At 48.2% G+C, this 15,310-nt stretch overlaps 1 protein-coding gene across 3 annotated transcripts in view; it reads right to left on the bottom strand.

Moving 5' to 3' along the window:
- Nucleotides 1–9,059: 9,059 nt before the first annotated feature.
- Nucleotides 9,060–15,310, bottom strand: part of TMEM51 (transmembrane protein 51) — a 45,625-nt gene continuing 39,374 nt past the window's right edge. For 2 of the 3 annotated variants that reach the window (XM_024749676.1, XM_024749677.1), the window contains 2 exons: nucleotides 12,300–12,838; nucleotides 9,062–10,204 (listed from right to left, as the gene is read on the bottom strand). In XM_024749676.1, coding sequence (XP_024605444.1) covers nucleotides 9,796–10,204; nucleotides 12,300–12,637 — 747 coding nt within the window. In that variant the 5' untranslated portion in view covers nucleotides 12,638–12,838 and the 3' untranslated portion in view covers nucleotides 9,062–9,795. Of the gene's footprint in view, nucleotides 10,205–12,299; nucleotides 12,839–15,310 lie in introns of all 3 variants that reach the window. The other variant, XM_024749675.1, reaches the window with a different exon arrangement.

The following is a 15,310-nucleotide window of genomic DNA, read 5'->3' on the forward strand; positions in this document are numbered from 1 at the left end:
CGGTATTTGTCTTTTTCTTTCTGAATGGTCTGTTTTTAACCTACATAGAATTTAGTCATTTGATGTGCATCTCCTTACTGTTTCCCCTTCAATCTTATTTCTGGCTCCTATTCTGCCCCTTGAGACCTTTCTATTATTGGCCTGAGGGAAGATGAATGGACAATTTTTACTGCTTTCAGGTCAATGGAAAACTCTTAGGTCTTAAATTTATTTTTTTTTAAACTCGGGAAATAAACATCAAAATCAACTTTTATTGTAAATAGCAGTTAGATTTTTTTGGTCCCAATTCCTCTTTGCCATTTTAATTGGTTGAGTGGATATTTTCAATAAACTTAGCATTACCTTTCAAATTATTGCTCTCTTCTGCTCACAGCATCTCCTGTGAGATGTGTATTCCTGTATCTTTCTCTCTGATGCTTTTGTGCTGATTTAAAAGAACCCATTTGGTGCTAAAATGAATTTATCATTGGCAACTGCTAGAATGGTGTGTCCTTTCCTAATCAAACAGTCAATTTGTGGGCTCATACTTTGAATCTGATTTTTAAAACAGACAACTAATTTGTCAGAAACAAAAAAAAATGCAGCTTTTATCTTTTTTGTGGTTGTTGTTCAGCTTTGAAAGAGGCAGCATTTAGATAAGGCAGGTACATTTATTTTTATTTTTGGCTGCGTTGGGTCTTTTTTGCTGTGCACTGGCTTTCTCTAGTTGCAGCGAGCGTGGGCTACTCTTCGTTGCGGTGCGCAGGCTTCTCATTGCGGTGGCTTCTCTTGTTGCGAAGCACGGGCTCTAGGCACATGGGCTTCAGTAGTTGTGGCACGCGGGCTCAGTAGTTGTGGCTCACGGGCTCTAGAGCACAGGCTCTGTAGTTGTGGCGCATGGGCTTAGTTGCTCAGCGGCATGTGAGATCTTCCCAGACCAGGGCTCGAACCCATGTCCCCTGCATTGGCAGGCGGCTTCTTAAGCACTGCGCCACATGGGAAGCCCAGGCAGGTACATTTATTCACTTGTTTATGTCAAGTATTCACACAATTTCTCTTACCAACACATATATTCACAGCTTGTCAAGTTTTACCCAAAAAGTGAAGGAAAAAGCTTGCTCTTACATTATTATATGATTTTTCTCTTTTGTGTTTTGTTAAAGTAGATGCTGATGATTTTCCTTGACTGGACATAATCATCAAGGATGCATTCTGAAATAAGTCATCTTGAGGATAAACACTAAGGACATTTTCTTGCGTTTAAAGTTCCCACGCACCTCCCAAATTTTATACAGTATTGAGCCTAGGTTATCTCTGAGATGCATGCTGTATTGTTTGACATTGGTTCTTTTTTCTGATAAGGAAGACCTATAGCCCAGAAGGGTTTTTGCCATAACTTTTGCTCCCAAATTGTATTCTAGTTGGTTTTGCTGTTGTTATTCACTCTCCATTAGTTCCAAGGATGCTTTTAAATAATCTAAAACTTCTCAAATTCAATTTGAGTTTGTAACTACTACTGACTCTTTTCTTTCCCACATTTTTTATATTACAATTAAATTCCAGGTTTTAATGCACAGAGTTGGGACTGGAGATAGAGAAAAGGAGAAAGGGAAGAGAAGTCTGTTTATATCATGCCATGGAGAATTTGATATTATAGTTCTATATTGGGGACGGATAGGAAAACAGTCTAGATGCCAGCAGCAGCTCCCCCTCCAGCCACTGTGATTTTGCCAAATGTCCCCTGGGGGGGCAAAACCAATCCTGGTTGAGAACCACTGATCTGAGGTGAGAACATTCAGTTCTGGCATTGCCTGGAATCCTTAACAGTGTCCCTGCAAGTTGAGAACGTTTTGTCACATGTTGCATCTGGGAGCTGGTAGGCTTGTATCAGCATGTCATCCACCTAACTGCCTTCCTGGAAAGTGCAGAGTTCCAGGGGTCTGATGACACACATGGCAGTCAGGCGGGTTGGTCCCGAGGAAACTCCTGTTGCCAGGGCTACGTTTTAAAGGTGTCTGGTGCACGTGTATATGTGTTCTCTCTAGTGGCTTTTCTGGAGAAATTTGCATCTATGTATTGTGCGCTCGTATTTCCCTATCTTTCCCTCCCTCTCTGGGTCAGCTTGCTTCGCAATGTCCAAGGAGAGCAGGTTTCCTGACCACTACTCTCCTTCAGTTATTGGAGGATCTGAGCCTGATGTGCTGTGGCTCGCTGTCACGTACCATCCCATCTTCAGGCTCTCTCGGACATCGCTTCCTAGGCCAGCTGCATTGCTACAAAGAAACCGGGGAATGGCTTTCTCCTGTCGGCTCAGCGTGAAAGGTGCTTCTGAATGGTCTGACGGTGCCTTGCAAACCACCACCCACACAGGTGGCAAGAACTTTGGAAAGCATCCACTCCTCTGCCATGAGGCTGTCACGAGGGGGTGCAGGCTTCCCATTAGAGGCACACGCTTCCCTGTCGGGGAGTGGACACAGGGAGGTCTGAGCTGGAGGTTCCAGGCACCTGCACCTGGCTCATCCTGGACCCATGAACTTGGTTCTACCCCGCTGCCCACCGCCACCGCTGTCAGGAGCTGGGCCATCTTAGTGGCTTGCCCTTACTGGTGATCTGTGATCTGAATGCCACACAGTGAGAAAGCTAATGGATAACTTCATCAATGAGCTGTAGGACTTTGGACAACCCTTGTCTGCTCTGGGCCCGTTTCTCCCCCTGCAGAATATCAGATTTGGATCCATCACCATTCCCTGCAGGGTGTTCTGTGAAAGCTGACCCTGGAAGATGCTCTGTGGGGAAAAAGAGTTTCTGTGGCCAAATGGGTTTGGGAAATGCGATGTCATACAGCATCTGTTTGGAGATTCATAATGCGCACAGACATTTGAGAGATTTTCTGGAATTCTCTGCACCCAGATATCCATGTGGCTCACTCGTCACTTTTCTGCAATGTTATTTCCCTCGGAGACTTTTCCTGATCGCCCAGATCTGTGATCCCTTCTCATCTATCCTTTACCCTGCCTCATTTTTCTTCACAGCACTTCTCATTTTCTGACATTGCATCATATTTTTATTTATCGGTTTATTTTATGTCCCCCCTCCACCCAAGATGCGCCCTCTGTGTCAGCAGGGACTTGATCCATTTGTTTGCAGATTATCCCCAGCATGTGGCACATAGTAGGTGCTCAATAAAAATGTGTTGAATGAATAGACTTTGTTCAACTTGGAGATTCCCAAATGTAGCTAATCAGGGACATTTTCCCATTAAAATCCCAGCAAATGTGCTTGGGGACTCACCAGGAAGACGGTGGCTAGAATCCTGATGGCCGTGGCTCCTAGTACCAGCCACTTAGCTCTGAATACACAGACAACTTGGCGTTAGACTGAAAACAAACAAAACGGATGCCATGAGAGTTGCCATCACGTACCTCGAGGAGCCAAGCCTTGTGCAAGGCTGACCCCAGGGCTGCCTCAACTGGTCTTACCTACATGGCCCTGTTGCCGTTTTACTGGAGATGGCTTTATGTGAAGATTCCTTGCAAACTATTGGTGGCGCCTGGTGAATTTCCCCAAAACACGTTTTCAGAAATGAGTGTGAGGCTCACACTTGGAGAAGTGCTTGAATCTTCAAGTTCTACATCAGGAGACTGTGGTCTAGTCACAGCCACCACGTGGCAACTCCCCCACCACCACCACTCTGTGTCAGGTGTAGCTTTGGCACTTTGTCTGTGGTTTCCTCAGGTGCTCTAAATTAGGAAACTCCATTTTGCTGGTGTAGAGAGGAAGGCTCCGAGGGATCAAATTATTAGCCCACGATCATCCTTCTGGGAAGCAGCAGTGCTTGGATTAAAACAAAGTCCTCCCCAATAGAAAGCCCATCTCTCGCCCTCTGTGCTTGCATACAGAACAGGGGCTGTCCTTTTGTACCTCCACACTTAAATACTCAGCACAATTTGTCCTAGGAGCTAAATGGGCCTGGCCAGGGCCCTTAAGGCAACAAATGAGACCATTAATCCTCAGAAGGGCTCTTCACGTACTGCCCTTTATGGCCTGTGGTTTAGATTGATCCATCCATTTCCAGGGATAAAGCTGTGTCCCATTTTCAGTTTTGCCCCACGGTTGCAGGTTTATTTTAGCTTTCCCATCTCACACGTGTTCATCCAACCAAGGCGTCTCAGGACATTTGGCATCAAGCAACAGAAACCCACTGCAATTCGTTTAAGCCTAAGATAGGACTTTATTGAAAGTAGCCTGGGGCATCCTATAGGACAGTGAGTGAGGCCAGGCTAAGGAGAACCCAGATCTCTTTCTATGAAGGACTGTTTTCTCCGTGAACCTCTGCTTCATGAGTCTCCTCTTGCAGACCAGCTTTCTCTGTGCACGTGGCTCCCTGGTGGCTTTCAAGTTTATTATATCCAGCGCAAGTAGCCAGTCCAAAATGACCATGGTCATTGTCACCCAAGGCCATTGGACCCACTTTGGGAAACACTGTCCAAGCAAGGACCCTTCCCATGGAGAGCAGGGCTTCATGCTTTATCCCCAGAACCCAGAACAGTACCCTGGCGCATATCTGTGGAGCTCAATACTTATCTGTGGGTGGACGCAGCTGACTTAGCTGCACACACACCCGGCCGCGCTCTGCATTGCAGTCACAGTTGTGCTCCAGCACGATCTTTTACCTCAATCATCTGCTTGTGGCTCCCCTTTTCAGAACTGTAACTGGTCTGAGAAAAGTGAAAATCAAAATTGAGACCAGGTGGAGTATCCACTGTGGGCCCAGCGCTGCCTGATATGATGCAAAGGCAGGGCCCACCTTCAAGGACATGGGCTAAATTTAGGATCCGAGCTTAAAAGGGGAATTTATTGGGAGGACACAACATTTCTTGTGGAACCCAGGGGCAGAAGTACACCTGGGCTTTCCAAGGGATCAGGACCAAAGACCAGAAAGTCATCAGGAGACAGCTGTGTCTGAGGTCTCATCTTCATGTCTGCCTCTTTCAGCAGTCAGCTTCTCTCTGTGCTGAAGTACGTCCCCTGCTCCACTCACCTGTGGCCGCCTAATCCCTGATACCACATTGCCCAACCCAGGACCTGGGAGAGATGAGCCTAGTCCAGCCCAGCTTCTGATTGGTTCTCCTGGGTCAGGTGAACACATACCTATCAGCTGTGACTTGAGAGGGCGGAGGTCACATGGCACCAACATGGCTGCTGAGATTCCTCCTTTAGGGTGGGGTGGGAGTGCTAGGAGGGAATTTTCTTTGCTCTTTCATAGCCCTGGGGCCAGTTAGGGCCCATGAACAGGTGGGTGGCTTTTGATTTTTCTCCCCTGTCTCTGCCTTTCTTATATTTACCCTAAGAACAAAAAACACGGTGGAGAGGAAAGGAAGGGCCAGGGTCTTTCTTCTGGTTTTTACCTTTTTAGCTTTTCTTGTAGTCAAAAGATAGAGAGCTGTGGTAAGTCTGAACCAGTGAGCAAGCAGGACGAGTGTGCCTTCGGGAATTTTGAGGTGAAAGTGACCTCCTGCTTTGGTTTTAATTTACTCTTGCAGATAACCTCCTTGTCTTCCTAGGCACTACTCAGGGCTCCAGCCTATTGTTACCATTCCCGGCTAACATTCTCCCTGCCTTCCTTTTAGACGGAAGTGCATCCATGCTCCATATTTTACGTACTAAACATCCATGAGCTATTCTCTGAACAACGTGAATAATTTTCTACTTGATTGTTTCCACACGTACGAAACAACTAAGGTCCTTCGTGCAATTTCCACAGCACTCCTGCCTTACAGGAAGAGTCCAGAAGTGTTCAGATCAAAGCGGGGGCTGGTCTCTAATGAGTTGAAGATTGAGCCCCGTGTTGGTTTGCTAAACATAGTAATGAATTCCCACAAGCTTAGTGGCCTAAAACAACAAACGTATTCTCTCATGGGTCTGGGGGCCGGGAGCCCCAAATCAGCATCAGCTAGGCTGTAATCAAGGTTTTTCAGAAGGACCAAACTGCCTTGGATGCTCTAGGGAGGAATCCATCCCTTGCCTCTTCCAGCTCTGGTGGCTGCTGGCATCCCCCCCACCCTTTTTTTTTCCTCGCTATGTGGGATTCCCATGTAAGGAAATACAATAATTTATATGTGCATTTTCCTGTTGATGGACATTTAAATTGTTTCCGATTTTCAATATGATTTCTTTTTAAAACAATTTTTATATACTTTTTAAAGGTTACTTTACATTTACAGTTATTACAAAATATTGGCTATATTCCCTGTGTTGTACAATACATCCTCGAGCCTATCGTACACCCAGTAGTTCACATCCCTCACTTCCCCACCCCTGTACTGCCCCCTCCTACCCCTCTGCACTGGCAACCATTAGTTTGTTCTCTGTATCTGTGACTCTCCTTCTTTTTTGTTATATTCGGTCGTTTGTTGTATTTTTTAGATTCCATATATAGGTGATATCCTACAGTATTTATTTTTGTTTGACTTATTTCACTTACCACAATGCCCTCCAAGTCCATCCATGTTGCTGCAAATGGCAAAATTTCGTTTTTTTTTTAAGGCTGAGTAATATGCCATTGGTTATATGTACCACATCTTCTTTATCCATTCATCTCTTTTTTTTTTTTGTGGTACGCGGGCCTCTCAAATGCTCCGAACATTGGGGTGTATGTATCTTTTCAAATACATGTTTTTGAAAACACATGTTTTTGTTTTTTTCGGATTTATACACAGGAGTGGAGTTGCGAGGTCATGTGGTAGTTCTATTTTTAGTTTTTTGAGAACCCTCCATACTGTTTTCCACAGTGGCTGCGCCAGTCTACATTCCTACCAACAGTGTACCAGGGTTCCCTTTTCTCTAAAAATTGTAAATTTTCTTCCTGGGGTAATTGAGATGATAGTTCAATAATAACATAAGATCAGGTGAAGTCTAAAGAAATTTTAGAAAACCTGGATAAGTAAGAAAACATCTGTTCGCTGGCATCTGAATGTTAGAGAGACACCAAGACATGTGGGCCAAGTTCTGGAGAGAAGGGAAACACAGACACAAGCTTGACAGTTGGTGCAGCTTTTCTCCTTGGGGCATTTGCTGATTCAAGTCTTACAGCCTAGGAGCTGAAAAGCCAAGGAGTTCAAAAGACTCTAACCACAGAAGCTGCTGGCATCCCTTGACTTGTAGGTGCGTCACTCTAGTCCTGCCTCTGCGGTCACTGCCTCCGCCTCTTCTTTGTGTATAATCTCCTACTGTCTCTCACTTAAAAGTACACTTACAGATGGCATTTAGGGCGAGGATAGTCTCAACTCAAAATCCTTCTATCCGCAAAACTTTACCTTGTAAGGTAACATTCTCAGGTCCCAGGGATTAGAGCCTGAGATCTTTGGGGCCACCAGTCAGCCCACTGCAAGCCCTAAACTTCTTTCTCTCCTGAGGAAGGTCTAGGCTGGGCAGACACCCCGACAGACACCTACCAGAGGCCAGATCGAGAGCCCTTTTAGAAGGTCATTTCTCAACTCATTTGGAATCTTGCTATTGCCCTTTCTTTCTTCCTCCTGTTTGTCCTCATCAGGGGGAAGCATTAAGAGTAAATGAGGGGCTTCCCTGGTGGCGCGGTGGTTAAGAATCCGCCTGCCAATGCAGGGGACACGGGTTCAAGCCCTGGTCTGGGAAGATCCCACATGCTGTGGAGCAACTAAGCCCGTGCGCCACAACTACTGAGCCTGTGCACCACAGCTACTGAAGCCTGCGTGCATAGAGCCCGAGCTCCCCAGCAAGAGAAGCCACTGCAACGAGAAGCCTGTGCACTGCAACGAAGAGTAGCCACCGCTCGCCGCAGCTAGAGAAAGTCTGCGTGCAGCAACAAAGACCCAACACAGTCAAAAATAAATAAGTAAATAAAATAAATTTTAAAAGATTTATTAAAAAAAAGGAGTAAATGAATAGCAAGTCCAGCCCAGAGATACATGGAGAGGCACAGGCTGGCTCAGGGGTGGGCTGGGACCAGACCAGGCCTCCAGGTATCCCAGGCCACCGAGCAGTTACCCGGCGCTCCGGTACTGCAGCTCCCTTTTTATAGATGGATTTACATAAGGAAATGAAAGGTTGGAGTTTAGGCACGGTTGCCAATTCTGATATAAGAAGGTGCTTGACTTCCTAATTGCCGCTCCTTTTCTCCCACAGGAGCTTTTAGGAAACATCAGGGCCTGAGAATGTGCTCTTCTAACCACCCTCCTAGCTACACAGACCCCCGGCAGCCCGCTCCACGCTTGCCAGGACCAGGAAGGGAACTTTATTTTTCTTTTCTGGGCCGCGCCGCATGGCATGTGGAACTTCCCCGACCAGGGACTGAACCCGAGCCCCCCGGCATTGGAAGCGCAGGGTCTTAACCACTGGGCCACCAGGGAAGTCCCAGGAACGGAACTTTGGACTCAGATTTGTCTTCCCAGACTCCCACTCCACAGTCAAGACCCTGACCCCCGACGTCCCTGGTCCTCTCATTCAGCCCAGCCTCAGCAGTCTGCCAACCGCTGCATGTTCTCGTTTGTTGACTTTCTCTCCTGGGCTCCACAGGTAGGCACCCTGCCCTCTCCACGAGGACACGCTCACTCTGCGTGATCATACAGCCCATCTGGGCCAGTTCTCAGAAGAGCTGTCATAGGATGTTTAGACAGTAGAGAGCTGCCGTCTAAATACCCAGAACTTTCCGTTGGGCATGTGGGTTGACGGGGACAGTCTCAGCTCTTGGGAAGCACAGGTCCTCATTCAAAGTCTGAAAAAGCCCTTTCCACCGAGTGATACACTAGAGTGTTGAAGAACTCAGGCCCTGGAGGCCTAGGTTCAAATCCCAGCTCTGTCATTTCCTAGCGGTGTGACATGGGGCCCTTTAATTAACCTGATTCTTCGTGAACTAACCCACAGGAAGTAACACCTGGCTTGGGTACGGCTGAAAATAGGATAAATATGTGAGGTGCTTAGCACAGCGCCTGGCATGGACTAAGTGTTCGGGATGTATTAGCTAGTATTATTCTCATCAGTGAGATTTCTCCCTAAGCAAGTCAAGTATTGGAAGAACTGCTAAAGTAATTCAGCACCAAATGTGTGACATATAAAATATTTTATTACAAAAAGCTCAGTTGCAAGGCATTTTAGAAGGAACGGAGCATCCCAGACGGCTTTCCATTTTCTGCCATTACACAGGAGAGACTAGGAAAGTCTACCAATTCAAACTAGGATCTTATGCATCCCAGGCTTTGGGCCCTCAAAAGAACTGACGGCATCAGGGGCTCTGAGAACCCCACCTGGGTCTCACCCCAGGGTAATCATCCAGCCTCTCATTCGGCTTAATTCACAAAACGGGCCCATGTCCTTTCTATAAAGCGGGTCATCTTTCCTACCCACAGTTCAGGATACCAGGGAAAAAGCGAAGGCATAACTTGTCTTCTTTTGGAAACAAAACAGTCCTAGTGGAAGCAAAACAGAACCACAATCTAAACCAGTTGCTAGGTATCCTTTCCTAATTGGAATGAGGAGTGTCATCACCGGCGATTCAGAGTCGCGGAAGGACAAGGGGGGAAGATGCCGGTGCCATCCCTGGATGGGGTCACAGCATCACGAGATCCGAAGCAGCAGCTCTTTCCGATGCACCTACTGTGTGAGGTCCTGGGGGGCTGCAGAGTCGCTGCTGAATCCCAGAACCCCTCACCCCCCGGCCCCGTCCAAATTGCTAAGTACACACCGGGCCCCTCCGCTTCTCAACGGTGGCTGAGTGGCTTCATTCGGGATCTGTTGGCGTGGAGGTTGAGTGACAGGAGGGAACACGCCCGGGAGGGGTCGTCAGTCCGGGGGCCGGGAGTTGGGGGCCTTCTCTTGGACCTCATCGTACTGTGGTGGGGGAGTCAGAGGCTCGATGGACGGAGGAGGCACGTTTTTGTCTGGCAGGTTGATCCTAAAGTCTTTGAGGTGAAGCTTTTCGGATTTTATCCTTCGAACTTTCAGCGGCTTCAGGCGTTTGGCCAACTTGGAGTTCTGCCTGTCGGGGGGGTTCCCCGGGCTGGTCTCCACGTCAGCCCTGGTTGTGGTGGGGCTTGTCTCATCCAGCCCCGTCAAGGACTCGTAGGAGGGGAGAGAGATGCTCATCCTGGGGTTCTGGTCCGGTTCCCTTGCTTCCGGGTAGTTTGTGCTCATCACTTCCTCATAGCTGGGGACGTAGTACCTTGAGGAGGCCTCCTCCTCCTCCTCTTGGCTGCAACACACCAAGCACAGACACGGGAGTGTTAGCCTGTGCTCAAGTCATTTAAAATCACGAATAGATGGACTCCAAATCCCATGTTGCCACTGGGACCACGTATGCCAGCCTTGTAAACAACAAATGTGTCCAAGGAGTAATAAGAGCTAACACTTCAACGGTTGGCTATGAGCCAGGCACTGTCCCAAGTACATATGAACCAATGTCATCTTCCTAATGACACTATGGGTTAGGTTCTGTTAGTATACCCATTTTACGGATGGGGAAATGGATACATTGAGGTTAAGTGACTTGGTCATACCTTTAAGAAGCGGCAGGGCAGGAAATGAATGCCACATTCCCAACTGCTACACCATATCATCTGGGAGTTAACCTCCCTTGCCTTTTAGCCTCACACTTAATAGCATGCTGGGTGGGCTATTCCGATACCCAGCTGGGCATCCTTTGACCAAAGACAACATAAACATGCATGAAACAGCTGCACATTTGAAGCAAAATGGTTGTCCCTGGGTAGGGAAGGAATATCTGGAATGTAAAATTTACATGTATCTCGAATTATTCTGTAATTTTGTCTTCCACGTTCACCATTAGACTCAAAGGATAGGTCAGGTCCTCAGCCTTAGTCTCATTTGACTGTTGAAAGAGAAAACCAGAAGGTCAGGGCAGTTTTTACATGTTTATAGGGAGTAATGCCAATAGCCATTTTCCAGCACCCTACACTTGAACCTATATAGGGGATAATGGCCAACACCAGAAACCTCACTGTTTGCCTGGGCTTTCCTCTCATCTCCTTGAGGAATGAACTTGTGAGCTCACAGCCAGGGTGGGTAATGATGGGGGACTGATTTCCTTCTTTGTTCTTTTCTCTATTTCCCAAGTTTTCTAGAATATGCCTGATTATCTTTTACTCTCAGAAAATCGGTTTAACTTTTCCAAAAGAAAAACAACTCCCGTCCCACTATAGAGATAAGACATTCTTACTGAAAATTCAAACGACACAGAAAAATCTAGTGAAGAAGATAAAAACATCCGAAATTGTTCCACCCAGAGACAATCACTGTTAACATTCTGTCGTATACCTTTCCAGATCTTTCTCTAATTCCATAGCCGCAACATTTGATGTGATGAAAACCTTTCCTAACATCCTGTATTATATACAACCTCCTTTTCTCCATGTGGTGGATACGGACCCACATTAGCAAATATAGATCAGTGATGGCTGTGTAGAACTCCACTGAATGGGCATGTCATACTTCAGCCCGACTGATGGATATTAGGTTGTCACCTGTCTTTGCTGTTCTCAGCAATGCTCTGATAAACATATGAGCACAAAACCCTTTGCACTTGTGTGATTGTCTCCCAAAGATAAGCTCTTAGGAAGAGAACTGATAGGTGCACACATCTTTAATATGGCCTCTTACTGTGAACGCCCCTTCAGTAAGGTTATGTCAATCAACACTCCGGTCAGCAACCTACTTCCCTACAAACCTCCAAACCCGGGGGCAGTCCGTCTGGGCCAATATGAAAGCCAAGGAATTACGATGCCTTTTGTTGGTTGTCTGCATTTCCTGACTAATGAGGTTGAACATCTACAGTGTGAATATCTATGAAATGCTTGTTTGTGTCCTTTGTCCATTTTCCTACTGATGTGTTCCTCTTTCATATTCATTTGTAGGGGCTCTTTTTATACTAGGGATATCAACCTTTAGCATATGTTCCCCAATTTACCACTTATCTTTTAAATCTGTTCGTGGCATTTTGGGTCAAAGAGAACACTACTTCCCAACCTGTTCAACTTGAAGCATAAACACACAGGACATTGGGGTAAATGGACAAGCTTCCAGTGTGCAGGCTCTGGCCACCCCGGGAGCCATGCAGAACCCCTGGAGGTGTCAAAATCTTGACACACCTGTAATGCATTCAAGCCACATTATTTGGGAAACTTTGGGACCGAAGGACAAAGGTATCGGTAAAATGATAAACTGTTTTACGGGAGGAAGCCTCCTCGACTAAAATGTTCTCGTCATTGTTGAGCCCTGCACGTGTGGGTGTGCATGTCCATCTCGCGTCCGGGGCGGGTGGCCAGCCTCACCTGTCTTCCTCGTGGGCGTGAGGCTCGACCCCGGGGTGCTGGATGTGCGCCAGCTCCTCAGCGCGCCGCTGCTTCCTCTTGTCACGGATACTCAGGCAGAAGGACAGGAGCAGCAGCATTACCCCGGCCCCGACCAGCACGTAGGCTACGGAGAAGGTCTTGCTCTTGAGAATGCCGCTCCCTATCTCCGTCTTGTTCCCCTGAGCGGTTGGCTTTTCGGTAGCGCTGAACCCGGGGACGAGGTTCCACATGGCCATGATGACCCCGAGGACCAGCATCCCCAGGCCAATGGCAGTCAGCGCGTAGTGCGAGCCGTTGGCCTTGGACTGGGCCATCATGCCAGCGGGAGCGGGGCAAGGCCCGGGTTCAAAGGAAGAAAATAAATAAATAAAAAACGGCAGCAGCAGCAACAAAAAAAACCCCGTAAACGCCTTGCGCTAAATCCCTAGCGCCACCCTGAAAAAACAGCAACCAGACTCTCAAGGGATGGTTTCAAGCAAACGTGAGGCATCCCGTGTGGACAGCTGCGGCTGGGAGGTCTGGAAGGAAAGCAGAGAGAGGAGAGGGGAAAATCAGTGCTGGTCCCAAGTGCTCTGGTGGACACAGCGGCTGTGCTCCTGGAGGTGGGGAGAAGCGGGACTGAGTCACAGGCTCTCGCTGGGCTCGCCTCTGATGCATTCCAGAGGTCTTACGTGCTCCTATTCCTTCTGTGGTCCGCCTACCCCCAACCCGAAAAGGAAAAGCGCGACCTTGCCCTGCAAGAGGCCGGAAAGGTCAGAGCTGCAGGTGGTTCAAACATTTTGTGGGATTTAATGAAGGGCAATAAAATCTCACCTCTTACCGGGTATGGCGAGGAGAGCGAATGCCGGCATGCCTGAGCCATGATCAACGGCTGTGGCAGAATCGCCTGGCTGACCGGCATCGGTCAGTGATACGACCCGGTCCAACAGCCGACTGCGGACCCTCACCACCCTCAATGGCTCCCTACTTCCCGCGGCACAAAATCCAGGCTCCTTGGAATCATGCTCATGGCGGCTCAACCTGGCCCTGCCTCTCCCACTCACGCCCTTCCTCGCTCTCCTTCGCAAACGCCCTCCGGCATTCCTGCCCTTCTCCGATCGCCGGGGCTCAGCCGCCCTTCTGTGTGTCCCGCAAGCCACCAGCAACTACCGTGGCAAGTCTCTCTCCTTCCGTGACCACGTTTTTCACTCTGCTCCTGGGACGTAACAGGGCCCCCCCCCCCCAAAATGTCTGCTGAATCAAACGAATGAAATGAACAGAGGCCGGATGAAGCTGTCCCGCAAGACACGCTTCTTTTCAGCCACACGGAGTTTTGCTTTTCTTAAAGGGGCAGAAGCCTGCACATCCTTCATCTTAGCTGCTGTGCCCAGCTGGATGAGAAACCCTCTCCCGTGAAGCAGCTCAGAGACCTTGTGCTAAAGGCAGCGGTCAGCCATCCTGGGAGTCCGTAACCATTTGCTGGCTGGGAGAGGGAGCCAGATCAGCCAGTGACTTGAAGAGTTGAGGGTAGAACACTTTCAGGGGGCGGGGGAACCAGCGAGCAAGGCTCCTGGCTAATCACTCCTCAATTACGTTATTCCTGCCTAAGCAACTTTTGCAGAACAGTAAAACTTTACAGCTGTTTCGACGGGCAAGGTCCTGTTTGCCGTTCTGCATTCTTTCCGCTCCTTGCGAAAGGACGGCTAACCAGGCCACGTGAAAGCCGATGCTGCCGAGATATTTTCTCATCAAGCACTGGGCTCCATCTGAAACTGGCCACTTTGTTCAAAAATACTCTAAAAATAATTGGGATAACATCCTCTATCGGCTTGAAGTCAGTTCCTTCTCTCTTTTTTTTTTTCCACTCAACAAATATTTCTTGTGCGTCTGCTAAGCAGTGTTAGGTGCTGGAGAAATACTGGTGAGCAAGTTAAGAATTAGGGGGGCTTCCAGGTCAGCAGGAAAACAGTCTACAGGGAATAAGAAAGTGGGAAGAAAGGAACTGTGGCACTAGGCAGCTGGGTGTCTTAAGTCAGGCTGGAGGGCATATGGAAAGTCTCTGTGAGAGAAGCCCCACTTCACATAATAGGATCTGCATCTGCCCCTGAATGCACTGGGCACGTGTGTGTACATACATGCACACCCATGCATGCGTGCTGGTATATGACCATGCACATGTATGCATACAGAGCACTGAACAGGGAGCCCTGACTCCATCCTTATTGATTTTCCCCCAGGGCTGGTTGGGGCCGCGGGTGGTGAGAGGGGCAGCTCTGGCCTTTGTAGGCGCCTCTGCCCTTCATCCTGGGATTTCCTTGCCCAGATTTTGTTAAGCAACTGTCCGTTCCTGCTGGAGACATTTGCAGCGAGACCAGCCGGGAACAGTCTACGGTATACACAAGGCTGTGTGTTTCTCACATCACTCACGGCCGGCGAAGGGAAGGAGGGGTTTGGCAGCCCTAGGAATGCATAGGTCCTGCCAAATGGATTGGAGACAAGGCCAGACTTGGAGGGCTCCGTGGTGGAGAAGTGCAGCCCGAGCCTCGTGCTGGAAGCAGGAGAGATGAAGAAACCATTTACTGAGCACCTGCTCAGGGCCAGACAGGCAGGCTTCGTTCCCAGGAGGCTGACAGCCTGTTTACTAAACCAGCGATGGGGCCATGTTATCTCCCCCTGCTTCCTCTTCTCATTAATTCTCAATTCAAGCTTTGCCTTATGCTGTCACGTGAGTAAAACACGTCCCCGATGAGAGACACGGGCAGAGATGAACATGTCAGAATTAACACATTTTCGGCCTGTTAAATTGTCAATGACTGAAAACAGGCACTAATACTCAGTGTGGGTGAGGGTGTCGGGATGGGCAATTTCATACAATGTTGCTGGATGGCAAGTTTTGGCATTCGTGGATCAAAAGTTTCAAAAATGTTTATACCCTTAGGCTCCATTTAATTCCCACTTCTAAGAATTATGCACAGGGCAAGGATATTCATCATAGCTTTACAGTAGCGAGA

The sequence above is a fragment of the Neophocaena asiaeorientalis genome, unplaced genomic scaffold (genome assembly GCF_003031525.2).
Source record: "Neophocaena asiaeorientalis asiaeorientalis breed wild unplaced genomic scaffold, Neophocaena_asiaeorientalis_V1.1 scaffold275, whole genome shotgun sequence".
Lineage (NCBI taxonomy): Eukaryota > Metazoa > Chordata > Mammalia > Artiodactyla > Phocoenidae > Neophocaena > Neophocaena asiaeorientalis.